The 25,508-nt window shown below is 47.0% G+C and overlaps 1 protein-coding gene across 1 annotated transcript in view; it reads left to right on the forward strand.

Annotated features, from left to right (window-relative positions):
• The first annotated feature begins 7,038 nt into the window (after window positions 1-7,038).
• The window catches only part of LOC135814069 (plectin-like), a 36,739-nt gene continuing 18,269 nt past the window's right edge, over window positions 7,039-25,508 (forward strand). The window contains exons 1-24 of the mRNA XM_065327129.1: window positions 7,039-8,242; window positions 8,950-9,165; window positions 10,072-10,191; window positions 10,611-10,757; window positions 11,069-11,161; window positions 11,424-11,501; window positions 11,758-11,928; window positions 12,903-13,013; window positions 15,171-15,332; window positions 15,713-15,922; window positions 16,270-16,311; window positions 16,599-16,658; window positions 18,054-18,131; window positions 19,419-19,490; window positions 19,763-19,792; window positions 20,205-20,300; window positions 20,891-20,977; window positions 21,235-21,309; window positions 22,116-22,202; window positions 22,352-22,426; window positions 23,442-23,507; window positions 24,161-24,253; window positions 24,654-24,992; window positions 25,353-25,382. Of these exons, the coding sequence (XP_065183201.1) occupies window positions 7,595-8,242; window positions 8,950-9,165; window positions 10,072-10,191; window positions 10,611-10,757; window positions 11,069-11,161; window positions 11,424-11,501; window positions 11,758-11,928; window positions 12,903-13,013; window positions 15,171-15,332; window positions 15,713-15,922; window positions 16,270-16,311; window positions 16,599-16,658; window positions 18,054-18,131; window positions 19,419-19,490; window positions 19,763-19,792; window positions 20,205-20,300; window positions 20,891-20,977; window positions 21,235-21,309; window positions 22,116-22,202; window positions 22,352-22,426; window positions 23,442-23,507; window positions 24,161-24,253; window positions 24,654-24,992; window positions 25,353-25,382 (3,186 nt within the window). The 5' untranslated portion in view covers window positions 7,039-7,594. The remainder of the gene's footprint in view (window positions 8,243-8,949; window positions 9,166-10,071; window positions 10,192-10,610; window positions 10,758-11,068; window positions 11,162-11,423; window positions 11,502-11,757; window positions 11,929-12,902; window positions 13,014-15,170; window positions 15,333-15,712; window positions 15,923-16,269; window positions 16,312-16,598; window positions 16,659-18,053; window positions 18,132-19,418; window positions 19,491-19,762; window positions 19,793-20,204; window positions 20,301-20,890; window positions 20,978-21,234; window positions 21,310-22,115; window positions 22,203-22,351; window positions 22,427-23,441; window positions 23,508-24,160; window positions 24,254-24,653; window positions 24,993-25,352; window positions 25,383-25,508) is intronic.

The raw sequence follows: 25,508 nt of genomic DNA on the forward strand, positions 1-25,508 counted from the left end.
TTGCGCTTCGCTGGCATAACCAGATAACAACTAACTAAAGTAAGCCCTTCGCCTCCGGATCGGTGTTTGTGTAGCGTACGATGAATGCATCGCCATATTGGCCATGGTGGGCTCATGCACGTATGACAGCATTGTATTTATTTGTGCTGGCCGCAAAATATCGATGACAAGCGCATGGCGCCTGTGTTGTGGTAGTAAACCGGAACGGAAAAAGGGTCGCGTGTACGTGTGCGTGCCCGTTTTGATGATCGCGGTACCGGCGCTAGCCTACATAAAAAAATTATAAATGTACTTGACAAGGCCAGGGCTAGGGAGCTATCGATCACGACGTCCATTTCGATGGCAAACAAAATTCTGAAAAATTCAGTTTATGACAAGCCTGTCACAGAAGATGCATGTGCTCCATGCAGAAACATGTAGATCTACAGTGACATGTGCATTACATGTCACTGTGGGATTCATAAAACAGTAACTGCTCATGGCAATCCAGTCCATCATCACAAAGTCATGGTACGAAGAGTACTGTTGATGGTAGATCTACTACTACTAGTACTAGTACTTGTAACCGTGCACGTTGTTTGGTAATTAGGCTACAGTGGAGTTTCAAAGTTCTTAAAAAATACAATCAATTAATCATAAAAAAATGTCACATCGAAAAATGTGGGCACAAGCTACTAGTATGCGATCGATCGAGTCCACCAACTAAACCAGACTGGGAACAGTCAGACGTGCACAATCTAGCACGAAAACTGGCAAGGAGTGCTGAGACATTACACGGCATGAAAGTCAGCTTGAGCACTAGTCTACTATACTATAGCGCTAACCAACGGCCTTCCAACTATTGACTATTGTTACTTGGAAGGTTCATGGATATTAGTGCGAATTCCAAAGAGGGGGAGGTAAGCGCCATCGAGCCAAGCACAAGCTACATTCCAAGGCTTCATGAAATGCTGGCCTGGTATGATAACGGGACGGAAAGACCAGACAGAACGGTCAAACCACAATTCGACAACGCAAAGCAAGCAAGCACCATATTGAGCCGCAGTCGCACATCTCTGACTGCAAAAATCCTCACGACGCAGCTCACCAGATCAAGCCAAGGTGTGGGTTCTCTTCACTCAGTAGAGTAGAGTCGAGCGAGCTGCAACTCCCGGTGCCGAAAGGCGGGCTAATGCCCCTACATGGCTACTTCCCCTTGTCTATTACTAAACCCCCAAGACGAAAACTTAATGATAAGTAGTAGCCGACTGGCCGAAATTAATATAATTTAAAATTATTTATATAGCTGTTGGGTAATAGCTTGTGCTCGGCTCGATGGCGCCTACCAGGTGTTATAATTATTACTTTCTTATCTATTTTCTACTTTTCCGCACCTTCACTTACGGGGTTTTATATTCCCGGGGACCCCTGTGGGTCCATTGTTATCAGGCTAACGTGTATGCCTGTTTTGATTCCCACTATAAACACCATCACACGATACACAACAACAACAACAACAACAACAACAACAACAACAACAACAACAACAACAACAACAACAACAACAACAACAACAACAACAACAACAACAACAGATTCCCTTTCCTACACGAGAATATTTCAGGGTTCGCGTACAGAGTTACTTTATAATAGCCTTTATGTAGTCAGACTGATTTGTCCGCATCGATCCAGAGCCTACAGGAGTTGGAGCGTCTGGCCATGATGCCACCCCAAAATACCGTTATCACATGTGCCCGGATATCAACGCGCAGAGGAAGCCAATTGGATACAATGTACTTCGAAGTAGTTTCTGCATTCTTCTTTCCTGACAACTAACTAGTGATGCATAACTGGCATTGTATATTGCTGATAGACATCGGTGGCTACATGTAATGCTAGTGTATTTTGCTAATAATGCTTTTGGCACTGTTCGTTTTTTCTGCAAATAATGGCGGTTTGAATGCACTACAAGTATTATAATTCTTGTTTGGTTGGCAGCATGTTCCAAGGCGGAGGACGCACTGTGTTCGAAAGCAGTGCTCCTTACTACAACTTGTGACCTCCACGTTTAGCACTGACAGTATAAAACACAACAAGAAGACGCTACAACTCCCTAGTATAATGAGGGTCACAACCAGGGGGTTCAAATGGTCGCAAGACCGGTGCTCTGCAAACGTGCAGGTAACTGGTTGTAGTAAGGAGCACTGTTTTCGAACACAGTGCGTCCTCCGCCTTGTAACATGTTTTCAACCAAACAACATGTTTTCAACCAACCGAGGCTTATCTAGACGAATACCATGTATAATGCTTGTAACAGATGTGACAATTGTGGATAAGAAGAATCGCAAAGCACTTCATAAAGTAATGGCATAATACTAATACCGCCCCGTACATGGTTTCATGTCTCCTTCACGTCATACCCCAGTTTTCTACTGATTATGTTCCCTTTCCTAATCCAAGTCACAATAGACGATTCTGACGAATCACCTGTTCCTCTACTATCTCAACTCCACCGAAACGGCAATTTCAATACGTTTGTACCTTATATTTCATGCTATTTTCAACCCTATCCTTCTACTCATTTGCTCGAATACTCTTGGCCTCATGTATACATTGTTTCTTCAGGTATAATTATTTAAAAAAAACATACCACCGCTGTATGCCGTTCCCTATTACTCTTCAAATGTTTCTGTACCTTGCACTACTTTCTTCATGTCTCTATCCTCTTTCATCTTCTTGCTCCTCTCCTTCCTCCCCCTTCCCCAACCTTCTCTCTTCATCTGTCTATCTCACTTACTTTCTCTCTCTCTCTCTCCCACTTGCGCAATCTTTTCTCTCTCCCACTCACTCTCACTCTCAATCACTATCTCTCCGTCTCTCTGCCTGTGTCTATGTACAGGTGTATGTCTCTCTCTGTCTCTATCTGTGTATGTCTGTCTGTTTCTCTCTCTATGTCTGTCTGTCTCTGTCTGTCTCTGTCTGTCTGTCTGTTTCTCTCTCTCTCTCTCTCTCTCTCTCTCTCTCTCTCGCTCTCTCTCTCTCTCTCTCTCTCTCTCTCTCTCTCTCTCTCTCCCTCTCTATGTATCTCGTAATTTTCACTTGGGACCGATTTAAAATCTGTTTCTCTCTCTATGTCTGTCTGTCTCTGTCTGTCTCTGTCTGTCTCTGTCTGTCTGTCTGTTTCTCTCTCTCTCTCTCTCTCTCTCTCTCTCTCTCTCTCTCTCTCTCTCTCTCTCTCTCTCTCTCTCTCTCTCTCTCTCTCTCTCTCTCTATGTATCTCGTAATTTTCACTTGGGACCGATTTAAAATCATATTTTGCCATGCTCGGGGCGCAATCATCCACACGCATACATCGTAGGTGGAGTACTTGGAATAGCCATGCTGAGCGAGCTGCAACTCCCGGTGCCGAAAGGCGGGCTTACACCCCTGCACGGCTACTTCCCCTTGGCTAACCCCCATGCAAAACGAAATGATAGTAGCCGACTGGCCGAAATTAAAAAAAACATGCAGTGGTGAAATACGGTCCTACATTTGTAGTGTGAAGGTTAACAACCAGTTCTAAACTGCCCCCTGCAACATGCAACGACCGATCTCGAGCGCCGAGAGTACTAGTAGTTCAGCTGTCCAGCGGATAACACTTGATATCAGCCTCATTACTCGAAGCACATTTTTCTGGAATTATATTTATATTTATTACAACATCTCAAGACTCGGTGGAAACACCGGCCAATGTTAAGATGTTTGTAATGAGCCTGAAGTGTGTCCTTTTTATGAGTATAATGTTAAGAGAGTGGGTGATTGCCAACCACGGCGATAAATAAAAATTAGGGGAGGGAAAAAGAAAGAGTAGCAAAATGAACAGCAACAACAACTCCGTAAAGAAAGATAATGTCAAATAAAAACAGTGAAAAACACAGAGACGCAAAGGACATGTGGATAATGAGCTATTTATGTCGTAGTAAATAAGGGGCGGCACAGGCGGAGTGAGGTCAGATCCTTAACTTCTCTGGGTAGAGTGAGCCAAACAGAAAAAGCAATAAAGAGAGGGGAGCGCAAAAGAGCGGATGAGTTACACTTAGGGAGTAAGAGCGAGTTTCTAGTACTTAGAGAAGAGAACCAATTAAAACACATGAGATGAGGTGGGCACAACTCAAGCTTATTAGAAGGGGCAAGAGAAGCCAGGTGTGCACTGCGTCCATGTGATAACGGGGTTGTGTGAGCGATTTTATATAGGGCGGATGATGAGAGCATGCGTGGTTGACGGAGGAGAATTTTAAGGATTTTCTTGTGGTGTATTTCAAGCTTTGCAGCAGCGGAAGAGGATAATCCAACCCAAGACGTATCGGCATAATCAAATATTGGGCGAAGGTAGGCTAAATAAAAATGAAGCTTGCAAGAAAGTGGGAGGTAGGAGCAGTGGGGGGGGGGGGGGAGAGAATTCCTGAGGATTTACTTGATTTTTTTACAGATATATTCGATGTGGGGTACCCAAGAGAGTGCAGAGTCAATCACAATGCCAAGGTGTTTGTGAGAAGACACTATGTCATTTGGATTTGGAAAGTTGGCATGGATGAGGGTTGTGAACTCTGGCTGGGGCGGGAAGAGCATGATCTTTGTTTTTGATAGATTTGGGGACAATCTCCAGGACGACATCCAGGAAAGAACATCCTGAATGCCAGCACGCAAGTTGTTTTTCAGGCCAGTGAGGGAAGCTGATGAAGTGAGAAGGGTCGTGTCGTCAGCAAACAGGGACCAGGGAAGACTGCAGGTAAGTCGTTTCCGTAAATTATAAATAGTAGGGGATCAAGAATTGATCCTTGACTCTTGAGGAACGCCTATTACTGGCTCTGCAGCCGAGGATGTGCCAAGCACAGTTACGTACTGATAACGCCCAGAGAGATAAGATTTCAGCCAGGAGAGTGGTTGTTTACGTACCCTGAATGCATGCTCGAGCTTTGCCAAAAGTCCTCGATGCCAGACGGTATCAAACGCCTTGGCCAAGTCAAAGAAGCAAATACCAGCAAGCGCTCTGTTATCCCTATGCTGGCACACCTGCTGCACGATGCGGGTCAGTTGAAGGGAGGTGGAGTCGCCTTTACGAAACCCAGATTGTGCTGGACTCAGAAACGGCGAAACATGTCTGTATAAGTGATCATAAAAGATGCGTTCACATACTTTGGACACGCAGGGAAGAAGAGAGATAGGAAGAGAAGAGAGATAGGGCGGTAGTTTGCAGGTTCGTGGCGGGAACCTTTCTTGTATACAGGTATGACTTTCGCTGTTTTCCATGCGGAAGGGAATATGCCCATGGTAAATGACATGTTGAAAATATGGCACAAAGCCTAAGGGAATGCTATGGATGGTGCCAGGGCCTTGAGGACCCGGTTGGGGATGCCGTCGGGACCAGATGCCTTGCACGTCGGAAGCTTATTCAGATGACGCCGGACAGTGGCAGTTGTGGTGATGACGGACGTGAAACAAGCTGAGGGCTCCGAGGGAGTGAGAATAGAGGGAATAGAGAGCAACGTGTCATCTGGCCGAGTCACAGAGGCAAACTGGGCGTTTAATGCGGTAGCTTTGGCCAAAGGGTCAGCCGCCTGCTGAGTCCCTGTGGTGAGTGACGGAATTTCCCGTGATACGTTTCGAATTCTTGCTTGTCTCACAAACTGGTGAAGCGATGGACGATGTGTACCCTGCAAAGTAGTTTGCACTGAGCGGATATAAGCTCTGTACTTTGTCCGCGTCAGGGTTTTCACATTAAAAAGTCTTTACATCTTTCCCTCCCTTGCGCATGCTATTTCTTCATTATTTATCACATTGTGGTGATGCTTACCAACCTGGATGCTATTAATAATATTGATTGCATACGTTACTTTGGTTCGAGCAAAAGCCTCCAGAAGAGTTTATGTACTGTTGGTTCTTGTAGCCGCGTGTTCTTCACCTGATTCATGAGAAAGCCGGACTGAAACTGCTTTGTGAAATCCTTGAGTCCTGATGATGATGATTGGTCGTGGTAAAGAGCTTGAAACTACGGAAAACTACAAATTTTGTAGTTTTCCGTTGCATGTAGTCACACCTTTTCCACTATGCGTGGTAAGTAAAGCTCTTAATTCTCTGAATCTCACCACTTTCATGACTCCTTGCAATGACGAACCTTGCTCCATTCTTTCCTGACTCCTGCCGCCCTGGTTCATGCCCACTGATATGATACGGTGTGTTTAGCCTTGGCTTTAGCACGCACGCTTTCACGATGAAGATATCTGCAACAGTACAGCCTGCACAGCTACAGCCTGAGTACAGGGCGATCTAGACTAGGGCAAGCAGAAGTCATCTTGACAGTGACTTGAGTTGTCGATAAAAAAAGTGGGTGGGTACCTAGCTAGCTGTCAGCTCAGTGCTACTATCATGATCAGCATGAAGCCGAATAGGTGCACGTGAGACCTGCGTTACGTAACTGACCACCCTTTTAAACCCCTTCACTTCAGGCTGCGAGCTTCACACGAGCGTTCAACACAGGGGTCCAGGGGTTCAAGATTCACTGAATCAACACGAGGAGAAACAACCACGGGTATAAGGCATCACATCATGTAGACTAGTAGTACTACCGGATAGTAGTACTGCCGGATAATACCATGATCGTGATGATGACTGATTTTTACAGAGCCTCAGCCTCAGGCCCTCAGGCTCAGAGTCAGAGGGCATACTCCTGAATATCCCTGGCCTGATAGGCATGATAATGATCGATCGCTCTGCTAAAAACAAGACTAAATTTTAGTCTTTTTTAGTCTGGTCTACCATGACGCATCATGACCATGGCTACCACGGACACGGTCTACCAAAACGAGTAAACGACTCGCACTGCAACATGAGCGCGAGATGTAGCAGATCTGACATGATAGTGACGAGATAGCAAGTAATTAGTTAGTTCAGATCCCCATGATCACCGTGGTGACCATGAAAAGGTAACTGGTTAGCTGTACTGTAGACTGTGTAGTGTAGGCTGTAGACTTTGTATGTAGTGTAGATCTGCCGAGCTGTGTCAAAATCGATCCTACTCCTACTCGTCGTCAGATAGATGCGTAGATCTCGCGCATCGCTGAGCTGAGAACGCGCCGGTTCTCCTCCTGATCTGAGAGCCATTCTGGTATTACTACTGCAACCAATCCTGATTAGCAATTGCAGTGATTGCACGGACGATACTCTCCATTTCACTCTGAGGTTTGGTACTAGATCTACCATGTCTACTCGAGTAAAGAGGAAATTCAGGACTTGAAATAGCACTGAGTCTGTAGGTCTACTGCAGCTGTAGCCTGTAGACTAGTGAGTAGTGCTAGTGCAGTCGGGCGGTCCTGTCTTCGTTGCCCGGTCCGCCTTGCAGTCCCCCAGTCGCGTCTACGCGCTTGTGATTGAAATACCAGGGGATTAATTATTTGTTCAGCTTGCCTGATCATCAAGACGTTACTTGACTTCCATCCCGAGCACTACTCCAATGCTCAATGCCCACTGACTTGGGACAGGCCGTAAAGTTAGTTTTGTTTTCTTTCAGTACCGGTGGTTGCGTACATGCATCCGTACACACGGCCTTGAATCTTGATCTCCGTGCCCAGCTGGTCGTATGGCAAGCGAAATGGACGAGTCGCTGGGGCCGGGGGCCGGTGGAGATGGACCGTCTTCTTGGACCAACGCCAGTTTGCGGCGGACGAACGAGGAGATGCGGGAACACATCATGCGCCTAAAGGCAGAAGCTGAGACCGAACGCAATAACGTCAAGCGACTGGAGAGGGAGAAGGTCACCTCGGTCAAGAGAGCACGGGACGAGGAGACAGCGCGTAGCAAGCAGGCAGCTGAAGAGCTGAAGCAGAAGACCAGCCGTGAGCACAAGGAGCAGCTTCAGACGCTGCAGGAGGCCTGTGCGAGGGAGTACGAAACTGAGGCACGTCGCGTGGTGCGGGAATGTGAGGATAAGATTCGTACTCAGAAACAGCAGTGGGAAAGGGAGAAATCCGAAGAGCTAGACAATGTACGGAAGAGTACATCGCGCAAAGTGCGTGAAGAGGCACATCAACAGTTCGATCAGGAGAAAAAGAAACTACAGCAGGAGGTGTTTGAGCTCTCTGATGCCAAGACAAGAGCTGAGCAGCGTATGAAAGAGCTGCAGGTAGCAGATAAGTCCAAAGCGGATGATATCCGCCGCATGCATGAAGAGCACCAGACAGAGATGGCGAAAATGAAGCGTGCTTCGCAACAAGAGAATAGGAAAATGGTAGGTATTACTGTTCTGTTTGCATGCTCTCTGGCCTGGCTGGGGTGGAGTAGGCGGGTTTGGGGGGGGGGGGGGGGGTTGTACGGACGTGTGTGAGTGCATGCGTGTGTGTGTGTACATGTGTGTGTGTGTGTGTGTGTGTGTGTATTTGTGTGTCCACGTGTGCACGAAGAATAGGTTGCAGCAATGTAGCAAATGATGTGATGAAAAACACTGTGACGAGCACAGAGCATACCTATAAAAATGGTGGACATGATTACATAAGTGTAGGTTCGTACAATGGAATGACACAGAATCTGATATCGCCCCACGCAGTGATCTATGTGCTGCTGCTGCTACTGTACATCGCACTGAGGCATTACATAGTACGGACATCCAACAATGAACAAAGTACCTAACAGACACCAGTCCTCCAGGACAAGTAACATATTATTTCAATTCCCCGCTCCCTAGCATACTGAGGGTCCGGACCGGGTCTATACCCCATACGGCCCGGATGGTCGCAACACCGAGGCTCTAGTCCATACTGTTCGGATGGTCGCAACACTGGGGCTCTACCAACCACTTAATGGTTGTAGTCAGGAGCTCTTTGTTTTGACCAAGTGCGTCCTCCGCCTTGTAACGTGCCATCAGCAGTCCAACATGTTACACTCAGCCTGTGCATGTATTCAAGCATGGTGTTCTTGCTTCTCAAACGTGTCATGCAGCGTGACGAACTACTAGAAAAGCAGGAGGCACTGTCTCGCAAAGAGAAAGAGCTCGTCGATGCCAAGCGTAAGAAATCGCAGGTGCAGATGGAGAAGGAGACACTCGAAGAGAACTTGTCTCGCGTGAAGGAAGCCGACAGCTGGGCACGGATGTCACCGCGGGCAGCCATTGCTGGCATCGGAGATATCAGCTTTGATTCGGCGACATCGCCAATGGTAAGAGGCTGAGAATGTTTGCAATTGTGCCCGTTCTTAAGGAAGAGTTTGGTGACAGCCATAACTTTACATGTACTCACCAGTGTAATGGAAGTAGTCACAAGACTGATTCTGTGAGATTCAAGTTACCGCACCAAAAAATAGGCTTGTACTTCACAATCGCTGAAATCCTGGTCTCCTTCTGAATTTAAAGGTTACATGGAAGCATTCAATTTCTTTTCGTGTGTTGTGCAAAATGAATGAATACCGACGACTGTGAATACTGTGAAAGCCATAATATTATATATAACGAAGTGCTAACTCTAACGAGTTAACGAGGAGAAAACCGTCGTTAAAATAGAAATCATTATGCAGAAATCGATACATATACTGTCCTATTGAGCGTTGAGAATGAGTGAGAATGGTTACCTTTGGTACACGTAAACCAGTCAATTTTGGGAAATCGTTAAATATGCGCCTGGTTAGAATAATGGCTGGTTTACAGTTGGCTATGATCAAGTGGTCACTGATTTCCAAAATCACACAAAGCAATAAGAAAGGTGTAGCGGGGGGGGGGGGGGGAGGGGTGAGGAGGAGGAAGAGGTGAGACTGTCACACTGACAAGTGAAAGAGAAGAGTGTAGCATGGAAGGGAAGGGGAGTGGGGGGAATGGTGGGGGAAGGGTGGGGGAGTGGGGGGGGGGGGGGAGTGGGGCAGACGATAATGATAGTACGGGCGTAAAACTTGGGAAGCGTAGAAGGCCCGCAGCATTTTATCCCCCAAGGCAGATACACACACACACACACACACATGCACACATATATATATATACACACACATGCACACACACACACGCACTGGGTAATGCGTTGGCTGACATGTTGCTAAATATCTTGTCTGCCTTCCATCATCCATGCGGCTGAGCAGCAGAAGAAGCAGTATGGTGAGAGAGAGAAGCAGCTCATTCAGCGTAACTCAGAGCTTAGCATCCTAGCGCGGCGCTTGGAGGAGGGATTGAGCTCCATGACAACAGAGAAGAAGGGCCTGGTAAGTACATGAATGTTTAACTTCTCCAATGAACTTTAGCTCCAGGCTTTGCTACCACTTATTGCCTCATGATCTCTCAGCAACACTATGACTTGAAACACCCATGGAAGACTTCTGGCTCCGAAAATAACATGCCAGCTTTCCTGCATGAGGTTTATTTTCGTTGTGCCAGTAAGGATCACTTGAACAGGGATTTTAGTAGTTTATCTGTTCATACTCCTGTGCTCAGGCAAAGGAATGCCGTGTAGTACGGAGTCATTATGGGCATTGATGAATGCGGTGCGATGTGTGTGTGTATGTGTGTGTGTGTGTGTGTGTGTGTGTGTGTGTGTGTGTGTGTGTGTGTGTGTGTGTGTGTGTGTGTGTGTGTGCACGTGCGTATACATGTTTGCATGCTTGCACCTTTCCTTGTGCACCAGGAAAAACAACTTCTGGAGGCCAAGCTGTCCAATGAACCTTTGGAGGAGAAGTCCAAAGACCTGATGAAGAAGTACAATGCACTCATTGCTAAGCATCGACGCCTGGAGGACCAGAACAAGCAGAATTCAGAGAACTATAAATCACTGGTTAGTCGACGGACGCTATGGTGTGGCTATGGCGTGAAGCCTATACTTATGAGCAGTGCTTTGCCGAGCACTCTGAAACATCTGCCATTGTCGCTATTCGGATTTTTCAATTTGTGGAGTAGACACTGAAATTCTGCCAATTGGACCGTGTGGTTTTTCTCCTGTCAACATGAATGTTGCTATGTGTTGTGGAACTAATGTGCAAGCATTTTTGTTGAACCATAGATCTAAAATAGATTTCTATCTTCTCTTTGTGGACTTAACAACACTAATGAGGTTCTGACCTTGTCTTTGTCAATGTCGTTGTTTAGAAATCCAAACACGACACTCTCCTGCAGGACTTTGATGCCCTGACGACGAAGACACGAAAGTTCACTGGACAGTCCCGTCTCTCAGAACAACAGGTATTTGAATGAGAATTATGAAGCATCGAATCCCATGTTAGGCTTTGGGCTACCGGTATTGTTTTTGGGGAGAATGGTTAGCTACAGGCTTCTTCAAATCTGACTGGTAATCATTAGAACTGCCGCTGATTGCTATGTGTTAGGCTTTCAAATTTGTTGTTTCACTTTGGAGTGAATGTCCGTGGACTGCTTTGAGAACGACACGTTTTTGAGTTTGAATATGGTGTATGAATATGGTGTATGTGCCTTGTATGGATAATAGAAAGAAGAGTTGGAATCACTGCGGCATCAATATCGTGAGCATCTTCGGACCATCGCAGACTTGAAGCAGAACATGACTGTGAGTAGGCGTATCAGAATTGAATTGTACCGGTTGATATTGGAATCCTTTATTTAGTATGGCATCCAAATGCCATCTACCGCGTCTTCTTTCGTAGCGTTTCATATCTGTGACTTGCTTGCTGAGGTCAGTGGCACTGTCATGGTGTTTGGTCATGTAGGTCTGTTTGTGATATCCATTCAGTATAATGTTTGGCCATGTAGGTCTGTTTGTGATATTCATTCAGTATAGTGTTTCATTCTGCCTGCCGTGCTAGGATAAAGACCGGCGCCTGAAGCAGGCGTTGTCCTCCAAGCGCTCCCTTGTGAAGAAGCAGCAGGAGCTGGAGGCGTCCCTGGCAGCCGCTACAACCCGTGCCAGTCGCTCCAGTTCTGGCATGTCTGGCTCACAATCCTTCTCTGGAATTCCATCGCCTTCCAAAGAATCAGTAAGCAGTACATACATCCGTGACTATCATGTGCAGTACACAAGCAGCCTACGCAGGCGTGTGCGCCGGTGCCCTTCAAGGGGGGGGGGGGTGTTCCGGGGGCCTCCCCCGGGAAAATTTTCAAAAAATGAAGCAAAATCCTGCATTTTGAGCGAAAAGGGGGGGGGGGGGTTCGGGCACCCAGGAACCCATACGGGGCACGCGCCTGGCCTAGTGCTGGTGATGTATTAACGTCGACTTGTTTTGAGAGGAGGGAGTCACACAGTCATAAACCAATATGCAAAGTGTTGCATGGTCTCCGGAAACAAAAATCCGGGCTGTGCACTCAGATAAGGTTCAGGATTCTGAGGGTTTGGTGGTGATTAGTGCATTGGTGAGCACTGGATATTGTGATTAGTACATTGGTCAGCACTGGATATTGTGATTAGTGCACTGGTCAGCACTGGATATTGTGATTAGTGGACTGGTCAGCACTGGATATTGTGATTAGTGCATTGGTCAGCACTGGATATTGTGATTAGTGCATTGGTCAGCACTGGATATTGTGATTACTGATTAGTGCATTGGTCAGCACTGGATATTGTGATTAGTGCATTGGTCAGCACTGGATATTGTGATTAGTGCATTGGTCAGCACTGGATATTGTGATTAGTGCATTGGTCAGCACTGGATATTGTGATTAGTGCATTGGTCAGCACTGGATATTGTGATTAGTGCATTGGTCAGCACTGGATATTGTGATTAGTGCATTGGTCAGCACTGGATATTCATATTCAGTTCTGATACTTATGTGTAGACCAATATGTGTACGTGCATACTTGCGTGTGTGTGTGTGTGTGCGTGTGTGTGTGTGTGTGTGTGTGTGTGTGTGTGTGTGTGTGTGTGTGTGTGCATGTGTGCGTATGTGTGTGTACGTGTTTGTGTATGTGTGTGTCTGCACTTGTGCTCTCTTCGTATCAACTACTGTAAACTAGAACCCCATTGTGCCTGCAGCCACACAGAGTCAGGGACAGGGTCTGGCACTCATGAGTAGATCCTCATCACTTGAATCCCTGGCCAGTGCATTGCAGGACGAAGCTGATCAGGTACAGTAGCTTGTCAGTGTCTGACTCGGGGGGGGGGGCATATGCCTTCCTCTCCCCCCCCCCCCACACACACACACGCGCGCCTGAACCCGAAAAAGGAAAGAGACCGTGCACCTAATATCACTACAGCAGCCATTATTGCAGTGCGGCGCAATGCAAGTTTTCTTTCCTCTTTCGGGTTCACATGGTCCGGTATGGCTATTGGCCGTACATGGTTGTGAACTTGCCGCGTTCAGCATTTGAAGGCACGCTATGCCGACACTACCTGTGCTGTACAGTGATGTCTGCATGTACATCTGTACATCTGTGCATCTGTACATCTGTGCATCTGTGCATCTACAAGCATATCCATATGGTCGCAGTTTTACACATGCGTGTACATGTATATGCGCATGTAATATTGGTTGTAAGATTGTATTGGATATGGCTATGAGATCATGCAAAACAAATGGGTTGGCTAGCTTATAGCACATACATACTGTACTGTGTAACTGGGCAATGGGATGTAGTAGTAATTGACTACGAAAACACAGCTAACTTGCCGAAATTCGCTACTTTAACATACAAGCAGAACGGCTTTGAAGCATACCGATCACTCTTCCAAGGTCGGGGTAGACCCCAGCAGTACCACTGGGGTCTACCCTGATCTTGGAAGTGATCGGTATCCTTAAAAGCCATTCTGCTTTTATGTTAAAGTGGCAGTTCTTGGCATGTGTCGATTCAAATATATACAGAAAAGAAGCTTGGGTGGACACACCCATTCCAGTCTCACTGCAAATCTGAACCAATTCCATTTATTCCCGTAGCTATGCAGAAGACGTTACTTCAGTAACGTCTGGCGCTAGCCAGGGTCCACACAGCTTTAATTTGGTGTTTGTTTGTTTGTTTGTTTGTTTGTGTCACGCCTGGCGCTATCCCGTATCTGTCCCGTACTGTACTGTACCAACAAAGACAGCTGGCCACAATATTTTTGTTTGTTTGTGCCAGGGAGTGATACAATACCGGTATTGTACTACTCCCTGGTTTGTGCCATCGACATGCCTGGCGCTATCCCGTACCTGTCCCGTACCATCAAGAGTACGGTACCATCAAGAGAATGAGTATATATGCGAAGTGTATCGGGGGAATGCATTCAGTGCAGTAACATTTTGTGTGGATTTGTGTGCGAGGCCGAGATCCCACTAGCAGGCTGGCTGGGCCGCCTGTCGACCAGCCCGGGAATCGCATGTAGGCCGATAGCATAATAATTGTAACGTATATACAGTCATGTAGATGTATAGCAGGGAGTCATAATTATTATGTAAACGACTCCCTGCTGTATGGGGAGATTTTCTGGAAAGAAATACGAAGTAGGGAGACGAGTAAATGCAATCCTAATGGAACTTAGTTGCCGTCAGTATAATAATAATAAGAATAAGAAGAACGCCCGTGATCGGCAGAGTCAGCGCCGGTCCCAGGAAACGTCAGGACAGACATCCCGTCGACTCCAGAACGCCCGTGATCGGCAGAGTCAGCGCCGGTCCCATAGCTATGCAGAAGACGTTACTTCAGTATCTCATTGAAACGTTTTTTGCTATACAATGATGTAGCTAATCAAGGGAAAAAGCATTTCCATCAGTTCTAACAACATGCACCATGAGCTAGGCAACAAAGCATAGCGCAGGGCCCTGAGCTTACAAGCTCTCTCGTTAAACAACGTTTCGGCACATGGCCATCATCAGGTAACTGAACAATGATACCGTGCCAGCTACAAAGGAGCAGTTTATAATACAGGGCATTCCGCCAAAAGGGTGTAAGTCCTCTTGCTCCGAAGGAGGGAAGAAGTGTCAATGGGAGCTCACACCACAGCACAGGTGAGAAGACCAAGGTGCCGCTATACAGCCAAGATGAAGCCCATGCATACCAAGGCGAGAAGGTAAAAAAGTGTCGCGTCGGGTTACGTCAGGTTTAGATTACGCATCCGTCGTACCACGCCATATGAAGCTAGCGGTCAGCCTCCTAGTAAGACCATTCCTATTTTCATGTATTACAGTCTGTACGCAGTCGAGTCACTGTGTACACATCGCTCTTCGGCACTCCGTTCTTCGGCGCCCGACAGTACTGTTTGCACAATGCCTTCATTCTCCCTGCACTCACTTACATTGTGTGTGCAAATAGGCTGCGTTTGAGAGGGACGAGCTTGAAGCCGATTTCTCTCAGCTGGAGAAGGAGCATATGCACTTGCGCCGGGTCTTTGCTTTGCATTTCCAACACTCCCTGTCCGACAAGGAGAGAGAGGAATATGAGGAGCTGATGGCAGATTATCAACAACAGCAAGAGGTAATAATTATGGCTTCAATGCCGTTACTGTCTTTTCCCATGATCTGGAACACCCACAACACAATTTATTAAGTGTAGAATATGCTTGGAAACGCATCTGTTAGTCTGTTTCTGTACGGCGGGGTTGTTATTACGCCAGTTAGGATACCGTTAGTAAGCATGTGCAGTCACACTTACTGTATTTCCCCAACCTACTGTTTCGAAACGCAATTGCATAGCCGGTGGTAGCGAGGATGTGCCAATATTGCTTTACTTGCTGCCCTGTGTGTGTGTTTTGTGTTTTGTGTGTGTGTGTGTGTGTGTGTGTGTGTGTGAGTGTGTGTATGTGTGTGTGTGTGTGTGTGTGTGTGTGTGCGTGTGCGTGGGTGTGTGTGCTGCAGGCCATCTCTGCCCTGCGTCAAGCCGTACAGACGGCCGAGGACAGAGCCATTCAACTCCAGGAGGACTTGGGTTCAGCACAGGAAGAGCTTCGTCAGTCCGTCGAAACACACCAGATGGGCGGTGAGGAGATTGCAACTCTCAGCGCAACATGCACGGAGCTCATGGAGGCGAAGGCCACTTTGTCAGAAGGCTTGGAAACGGCTTGGAAGGTAAAGCGTACTAGAAGTGCATGTGAGCGTCAATGTTGCAGACTTATGTTCTTCGTCTGCCATGGCTAGCCCATGGAAGGCATACGTTTTCTGTTTTTCTCTGATGAAAGATGGTTCTTGTGCACCAATGATAGACTATGCTATCAACGTTTGTGTGATGGAGTTAAGCTTGTGGACGCACATTGTCAAAACGCAGTGTGTTATCGCCTGACTGGGCAAGTTGCGCGTTGATCATAGATCATAACAAGTTGGCTGCCGTACTGCCTTAGTGTTCATGCTTGTATGGAGCGGTGTTGTCCTTATTTTCTCCAGTGTGTTCTGTTGTGTTGATTGACTGTTGACTGCAGGCTGTGGAAGAGGCCGATGCGAAGACTCAGCAGTTGGAGACTGTAAGTAAAGCTGCGTCAGGCTCATGATCACTAACATTAGGCGCAGGCATGCATGCGAGCAGGGGATATGACAGTTTCGATAAGAAAGCCAAACCCACGAGTCCCCGGGAAATGGCTGTGACTTGGTTTAGCGACGTGGCCAATCAACCTCTTGACCGGGGGGGGGGGCTAGCTAGTGGGCTCATGCACAGTGTACTGTGAGGAAACCACAGTGATGCTAGTCATGCTATTCTTGTTTACGTCTCTGACAAGTTTCTGATACAACGTCTTATGGATTTGGCCTGCAGGACCTTTTGGAAGCTCGGCAGCAGATCGAGTCACTTCAGGAGACGCTGAAGATGAAAGAGGTAATGAGCATGATCGCCTTTAGGAAGTTCTTATTGATCACTTACTCATTATCATTGTGCATCTACTACACAAAACCTCCATATAGCGTTTCAAGGACAAAGTGGAGACGTAGAATCCACGTGGCTACACACTTCAATTCAAGAGCATATAGCGCTGATCAATCAACCCTATAGGGAAGTATAGCCCCTTATAGGCAACCGCAGCCCCTATAGGCTATAGGCAAGTGTAGCCCCTTTAGGCAATCATAACCCCTATTGGCAGCCATAGCCCCTATAGGCAATCATGGCCCATACTGTTATAGGCAAACATAGCCCCTACAGGTAAGCACAGCCCGTATAGGCAATCGCGCCCCCATAGGCAATCACGCCCCATAGGCAATCACGCCCCAGGCCATAGACAACCATAGCCCATATAGCCAATCACAGCCCCTATAGGCATTTCATAGCCCCTATAGGCAACCGTAGCCCTTATAGGCAATCATAGCCCCTATAGGCAACCATAGCCCATGCAGGCAATCCTAGCGCATACTGATAGAGGCAATCATAGCCCCTATAGGCAATCGCAGCCCCTGTAGGAATTCATAGCCCCTGTGGGCAATCATATCCCTGTAGGCATTCATATCCCTGTAGGCAATCATGCCCCATAGGCAATTATAGCCCCTATAGACAAGCACCGGCCCCTATAGGCAAATAGGCCATATCGCCAACCATTGCCCCTATAGGCGATAATAGCACCATAGGCAATTGTAGCCCCTATAGGCAACCATAGCCCTATAGGCCATCGTAACCCATAATATTCACTGGTTTGAGGGAAAGACGCAAACAGGAAAAGTCTGAAGAAAAAAAACTGACTATCGCCGCCAGGACTCGAACCAGGGACCCTCGCTTGTAGCCAGCGATGCTACTGAGCTATGGTGTATGTAACCCATATAGGCAATTATACCCCTATAGGCAATGACAACCCCTGTAGGAAATCATAGCCCCTATAGGCAATCACAGCCCCTATAAGTGAGCATAGCCATAGGCAACCGTAGTCCCTATAGTCAATCACAGCCCGTATAGGCCACCACAGCCCATATAGGCAATCATAGTTCATATAGGCGATCATAGCCCCTATAGGCAGTCATAGCCCCTTATAGGCAGTCATAGCCCATATAGGCAATCAAAGCCCCCACAGGCAATCATAGCGCATAGCCAATCGTAGCCCGCAATCACAGCCCAAATAGGCAGTCATAGTCCCAGAGGCAATCATAGTCAGAGTCAGCAACTGAGCCAGAAGATCTTCAGATCTAGACTTAGATTGACACCAGAGTGCATACCTTTGTGTATAGCTTGTAGTAGTGTATGTATATACATGTCGTGTGTAGTCACTGCTCTTGCTTTCTCTGTTCTTAGCATGCAATGACTCGACAGGAAGCAGCTAAGGACGACGCTCTTCAAACTAGTCTCGATGAGCTGCAGACCTCGGAGGACGTACGTTGTGTGCTGTGGACATTTTTGTCAAGGCATATACACATACAGTGAAGCTTGGTTATAACGACACCCGAGATGGAACGCCAAAAAAGTCCTTATTTGCGATCTGTCACTATATCCGATCTTGAGATTTCCAACACAATATGCATACCAAAACGCGGCAAAATTAATTTTCTGCACAATGGTGCTTTTTCAACTGAACACAAGGAGCGCTTCGTCCAACTCAGGAAAACTCGACTGCCTAGAGCTCTTGGCATCCATTGACGTCGCTTTCTTCACTTTGGCCACAATCTCCTCTCGGTTCTTGATGAAGCCAGCGAGAGTACCGTGCGCGACTCCATACTTTTCTTGAACGAATGTCTGCTTTGCACCTTTGTCCAGCTCCTGCAGAATGGCGCACTTTTCCGCGTAGGAGAAGCGCTTTCGCTTTCCAACAGAGACAGGGCGAGACATCTCGAACTTCCAAGTCTTTGGTCCAACGACAACTGAGAAAGTGATTTCTCGGAGAAAGAATAATGTTGCGAAAATCCGTCGCAGACGATACGGAAGGTACGGAGGGTAAGTGCGCACTACACCTGTACACAGTATACGTATTTTACCGTCAGTAGATCAGGACATGTCGACACTCCTTCGAAGTTTCCAGGCGTGTACGAGTGTGCAGTGCAGTGCAGTGCAGTGTACAGTCGATGTACGCTAGACTGCACTGTACGATTAGATCTTGTGCACCCGGCCCGCGGCAGCTGTGAAAGCCAGAATCGATCGTACGTACGTCGCAGTCGTGAGAATGTCGCTATTTTGACCCATTTTCACACTACGGTGCATGACAAATCGGTCGTTATTCTCGATTTGTCGTTATTCGAGTTGTCGTTGCAACCGATCTTTTTTGTACACAATTCAATACAAAATTGCTGCTACCATGGATTTTTTGTCGTTATAACCAATGTCGTTATAACCGAGCTTCACTGTACATGCATTTTATTATTGACTATGAATGAGGTGTCATGATATGGAGAAATACCCATACTGAGTAAAGTATCCAAGCAAAGCCGATGTCTTTTACGAGGCGTATATTCCCCTTTAAGAGACCGTTTTTGAGGCCGATGATGGTTTTATCATGACCTCGATCATCTAAATTGCTTTGTTTTAGAAATTTAAGAAACAGAATAGGGAAGTAGCATACAACCATAATCGTTAGTATTATCACCTGTACTAGTTCTCAGTAGCTAGGGCCTAGTAGGGGTGATAATGTATGCATGACGTGTGGATGCTGTGCTCTCACTCCTACAGAAGTCTACACAGTTGAATAGTGCTGTTGCAGAACTGAAGGAGGAAGTGGAAGAGAGGGATCGGCAGGTTCAGGTGAGAGTCACCTTGGCAACGCAATACCATATCCCGAACACTTCCCGTACACTTCACAGTCATGACCTTGCAGTGTCCTGTGCAGTGCTCATTACCCTGGTCAACCATGTCACATGACCTGGCTGCATGAAGATGGCACCATTTCAAATTAGAACGAAACTATTCTTCAAGTATGGGAAACTCGTGCTCATGGTTACGGTGGAGTCCACTTGAAATCACCATCACTTGCTTTCTATGTGCATACCTTATCAATCCTTCTGGTCTTTGTGCAGGATCTGCTGCAGGAGCTCGAGGTCTCGGAGGTATGATCTCTAGGCTACTGTGGCCTCCTTTGACTATACGCAATAGTTGGTGTATTGTTTTGCCTAGTACCTTAGCACCTGTACCGGTACCAATATTACACCAGCAAACCAGTCTACTTGTCAGAGACAGTCATCTCTTTATCAAGTCCGTATGCGAACGATAAAAGTTCACGTTTCCGCATTGCCATAGGCGGTGCACTTGTGAGGCAGAGACACCCAGCCAGCAGCAACATAGGATGTGTTTTGTTTGCTCCGAATCACCATGATCACCATGATGTTAAAATTTGTATTACCTGTTATGCATTGAGCATGATGTAAGTTGTAGCGCGGGTGTTCACCGTGCACTGTCGTAGGGTGGCGTCCTACTCGTAACTGTGCTGTGTGCTCTATGTCCGGTGTCCTACTCTCCCAGAGTGACAAGAGAAAAGCACAGAAGCAGGTCCTGGGCCTCCAGGCCAAGCTACACGATGCCCAAGTGGCCGGCGGTCGGGAGAATGCAGAGATGTTGGTAAGGTAGAAAACCCCATACGCAATGTATAGTTAAATCTGTCAAGATGACCACTCTGATAAGGTAGCCACCTGTCCAAGAAGACCATTATAACTATGGCGAAGGGATGTTATTTCCCGGCCAAATGACCCTGGACAAGGAGGCTACCTGAAGAAAGAGACCATATTTGTTCGGTCCCTCGAGCGGTCTGTACTACACGGTCGGCTTGGATTGGTTGGTCTCACTGTGTTATTCCCTTGATAGTAGCGTTGACTCGGTGTGCCGTCTTCGGTAAATCTTGAGTGATCTTTGGTGCATCTCTCTATTCTTACACTTTACAATGGCTGATCTGTTTGTCCACAACACCGTGTACGGTACATCCTGAATCTACTACAGAGTATAGAATCAATATTCGGGTCGGAAAGTCAATGGATTTTGTGTCCTCTCCCTGCCACTTTTAGATCGCCGCTCCGAGAGGATATTATGGGATAGTTAATAATTGGTTCCTGCACACTTTAACTTTCTCTTCTATCACAGCTGTTAAATCTACAGAGCTACACATGCAGTTTTGAAATGTTTTTTTTTGGTGTCTCCTATACTTGTGCTATCAGGAGCAGCTGCAGAAACATTTTGAGCAGAAGGAACGATCACTGACTCGGGATGTGGAGCAAGCTAGTAGAGACGTTCTTAAGCTGCTGGTATGAGAGCGGTCACCACAATGTTTGTATTGATTTGGGGAAGAGGAAACCAATGTTCAGCACATCAGGTATCCCCACCCCTGTGGAGCAAGCTAACAGGAATATCCGCCAGATGAATATACGATAACGGTGATCACAGCTGTTGCGTTGTGTGTAGGACAAGGAAACCTGTGTTGTGCAAATTAGCCATGCCCCCGCCGCCCCCCTCCACTCCCGCACACTTTTATATCTGATTGATTGTCTTTCTATGGCTGCAGGCCCAACTTGAGTCTGCCCAGTCTGACAAGAAGGACGTGGAGAGAAAGGCAGAGGTGCATGAAGCTGAGCTTACTGTGAGTATGTAATTTGCTTTTACTTTGACCGACCAATGAGAAGTACATGCAGTGTCCAATGGCCAATAGAACTGCTGTACCTAATGATCCTCCAGGGCCATAGCCCTAGGGTTTCAGGTGGTCCGGCCAAATGGGGTACTTAACCAGAAATGGACATTATGAAGAACCCAGTTTTTTCACGAACTGGCTGGCTCAACCTTTTTTCAAAATAAGGTCCAGTCAATGCCAGACCAGCCGAACCGGATGCCTTTGTTCTGTCATCATCATCATCATCATCAGCATTATACTACAGTATAGCAGCGATACTAATTGTCTGACTTCCTTATCCGGTATGGAGCCAATTGAATGAATGCTGCTAAGGATGCTCAATACCAGCGTGAAACCTGGGTATAGCCAGAGACACCAGAACATTGCACCACGAATGAGTGTGGATTTCAAATGGAAACGCTAGCATTCTGACCCTGATTGTCTTTCTGTACATAACACAGCCATCACCGGTTTTAGTGATAAGTACGGAGCAACCTCTATTCTTCATTGTACGGTGCCTGGATCCGTTTGTCCCAAACATGTCACCCACCTGGCTTGTTCTGCATCTACAACAGAAGATATATACCTTTGGATATTGTGTGTCTTGCACTCTCCCTGCCACTTTTAAATGCTCCTCCAAGAGGACACTAAGGCATGGTTCAAACTTGGGTTCCGGCACACTTGAACTTGCGCGTTTCCTTCCAATGGTCAATCTACAGAGTTACACATGCAGTTTTGAACTGCTTTTCTTTTTGGTGTCTGCCGTTTCATGCTTCCAGGAGCAGCTGCAGAAGCATCTTGAGCAGACGGAGCGGGCTTTTACTCAGGATGTGGAGCAAGCTAACAGAGACGTTCAGCAGATGAAGGTATGATGGTGGGCGCCACAATTGTTGTATTGATTTGGGGAAGAGGAAACCCATGTTGAGCAAATCAGCTATGCTTCCCCCCCCCCCCCCCCTCCCCCCAGCCCCTCACACTCTTCTATATCTGATTGACTGTCTTTCTGTGCCTCCAGGCCCAACTTCAGTCTGTCGAGTCTGACAAGAAGGCAGTGGAGAGAAGGGCAAAGGTGCATGAAGCTGAACTAGCTGTGAGTATGCTATCTCTACTATTATCTACACCAACCTGAATGAGGAGTACAGTGGAATTCATCTAGTACGTACTCTGATAAGCTGTACCGTACACTTGCTTAGTACGGACATTGTTCAGAGCATGGGTGCACCACTCTACACTGAAGCATGTTTGGATAAGAAAGACCTCGGATACTAACTACAGTTGTGGCAAGTGAAATCCGACACTTGCCATAGGGGACAGCGCCTCAAATGGACATCAATGATGTAATGCACTGCACCTAATTTGTACTATAGAGCCGCATGCATCCCAAACAGGTCGAAAGGTCACAGCTTAGATACACACAGTTCACAAATATGGTACACATAAGGAGTATTGGTATCCAATTCCCATTCCTTTTTAAAATTTTGCCAGCACCTTTTGAACCTTGACTGTGCTGAGTACGAGTTCTGTCATCAGACAGATAAAGTTGTATGCAGCACATGTACTGTACGTATGCATGCAGGGCTGCAGAGGCTGCAGGATGCACGGTGCAGTCCCTTATGCCAAGTGTCGGATTTCACTTGCCACAACTGTAGTTCAGTATTTTCCTGCTGCCCGTGGGGGTATTCGGACTCGGGGTTCCACTGGAAGTTATCATGTGCACTGGAACTGCTGTGACTCATGATCAGCACTATTATACTACAGTATAACAGCCACACTATTTGCCTGCCCGGCAAGGTGTTGATTGAATGCTGCTAAGGATGATCAGTACCACCGTGAAACCTGGGTATAGCCAGAGACATCGGAACATTGAATCATGGATGAGTGTGAATTGTGTTGACGGCACCAACTATGGATGAAACATGGCTGCGGCCTTTTTTCAGGGCAACTTGTCCCACATTTGGCAGGTACAGCCAACTCTAGTACACTTATGAATAATGCAGCTATTTGGGTGCCCATCAGGTGCACTTTCTGTTCTATTGGCCCTAAAAGGTATACTTTTGCCAATAAAGCAACACTCTGCCGGGTTGTGTTCATTTCCTCCGGCACAGGCATTGCGAGCCGCTTCCAACGAACACCGACAGGCATCTCATAAGCTGGAGTCTATCAGCTCTCTGGTATGGCTGCAGACTATTGCTGCTCTCGTAATGATTTGTTGATAGAATAGTAAATCAACTTTTCTTGTATGGTGGTTTTGAATTGCTGTGGCTACGGTAGTAACATGACAGTAGCGTAGCAGTATTGCTATTTGCTAATTACCATGAGGCTGGCGTGATGAAACAGATTGCGTTCTTGTCAATTACAGGACCGCTACTATGCACTCTAGTGGAGTAATTTAAAAGTTTTGATCATAGAGTAGTACACTTGTGTTTCAAGCGATTGCTTGTGATCTGGCCTATTCATTCAATCAGGGTCCAATGTGAACGGAAAACCAAGCTCAACTGGGTCACGCTGTGGTGCACTAGAGAACGCACACACACACACACACACACACACACACACACACACACACACACACACACACACACACACACACACACACACACACACACACACACACACACAAGTGTGTGTGTGTATATGTGTGTGTGTGTGTGTGTGTGTGTGCGCGCGCGCGCTTGCGTGTGTGTGTGTGTGTGTGAGAGAGAGAGAGTGTGTGTGTGTGTGTTTTTGTGTGTGCTGGTGCCATCACTGGTGTTGCTTAGTAGAAGGAAGTGCCTGATCATGATGGACGAGTTTGTCTGTGTGGTACCTTGTCTAAACCGTCCAGGTGTCCATGGATCTCATGCCTCAGGTCGAAGCCTTACTGCGGGAGCGGGTTGGAATCATGGATGTGATGATGCAGCTTTGCCATGCCAGTGTGGTAAGTGCAAACTGTGCAAGTATGGACAGAATCTTAGTTATGCTGTGTAATGTTGTAGTTGCTAGAGAATGCAGTGTCAGGTGATGAGAGATAAAGTATCGGCGCGTGTTGGAGAGAGAAGGGGGGGAGGGCGCACTGAGTTGGTTGCCGGGCATGTCAGTCTCGCCGTAGTCAAATAATTGGCTGGGTATACATGACTAAGTGATATGTGTTTTACTTTCAGTCTGTTCGCTGAACGTTGGGTACCCTGGTGCTTGCCTACGCAATGCCGGGTCCTTATGGAGAATTGTCCCAGTGGATTTTGTCCTTGTGGATATTGTCCGTATCTGTATGCATTCATGGGCTCCTTACGGACAAGCCTACGAACTCAGCCTTGTGTATGTGTTGTCGGTGCATGCAGGAGAATGACACAGTGGGCGTGAAGCGCGGCATCACCACATTGCAAGAGCTGCTCACACCAGGTCTACCATTGGAGCACCTCTCTGCTGTACTGACAAGCCTGGAGACATGCACGGGGACCCCGCTCGGTGCCATCAAGCAAAGACTGAGCGCGGCAAAGGAGAAGCAGATCATGGCGAGCAAAGTTCCATCGCTACCATCACCGTCACCGCCGTCACCAGGCCTCGGCTCGGCTGGCATTGGCGGTGCACAGGGCTCTATGGCAGTGGACGTGCTGCAGGAGATGCTCAAGACAAGGAATGATGAAGTAGAGGATCTGCAACTGCAGCTAAGAAGCAGGGTAAGGTGCTATGCATACCTGTTGCATGTTATACTGAGTAATCGAAGCAAGAGTTACAGTGAGAACATCATAGGAACAACCATGGCCTGCATAATGCAATTTGACGTGCATGCATATCATGTAGTCGTCTTCCCATCCCGGATAGCAGCCTTGTAATTTAGTAGTGTTCTATAACATCGAGATGATGAATCGGACTTTGTGTGTGTGGGGGGGGGGGGGGGGTGCTTAATTTGCTTAGCATCTTCTAACACAACGTTACGACCCTGCTAACATGTGTGTCTGTGTTTGTCTGTTGTGTGTATGTGTTTGTCTGTTGTGTGTCGTGTGTTTAAAAACACATTCCGTGTCCCGTGACTATAGAATGAAGAACACCTGGCGGCCGTGCAAGAGGTACGGCTATTCTGTTATAACTTGGGTTTGTCTCCTAAATACATGTAAATGTCTTAGGAGATTGATCAACATGGAACTTCTTCAGTCACCTGCTAGGAGACTGTGAAGTGAGTGCAGGGATCAGTG

This window comes from Sycon ciliatum, chromosome 4 (assembly GCF_964019385.1).
Source record: "Sycon ciliatum chromosome 4, ocSycCili1.1, whole genome shotgun sequence".
Lineage (NCBI taxonomy): Eukaryota > Metazoa > Porifera > Calcarea > Leucosolenida > Sycettidae > Sycon > Sycon ciliatum.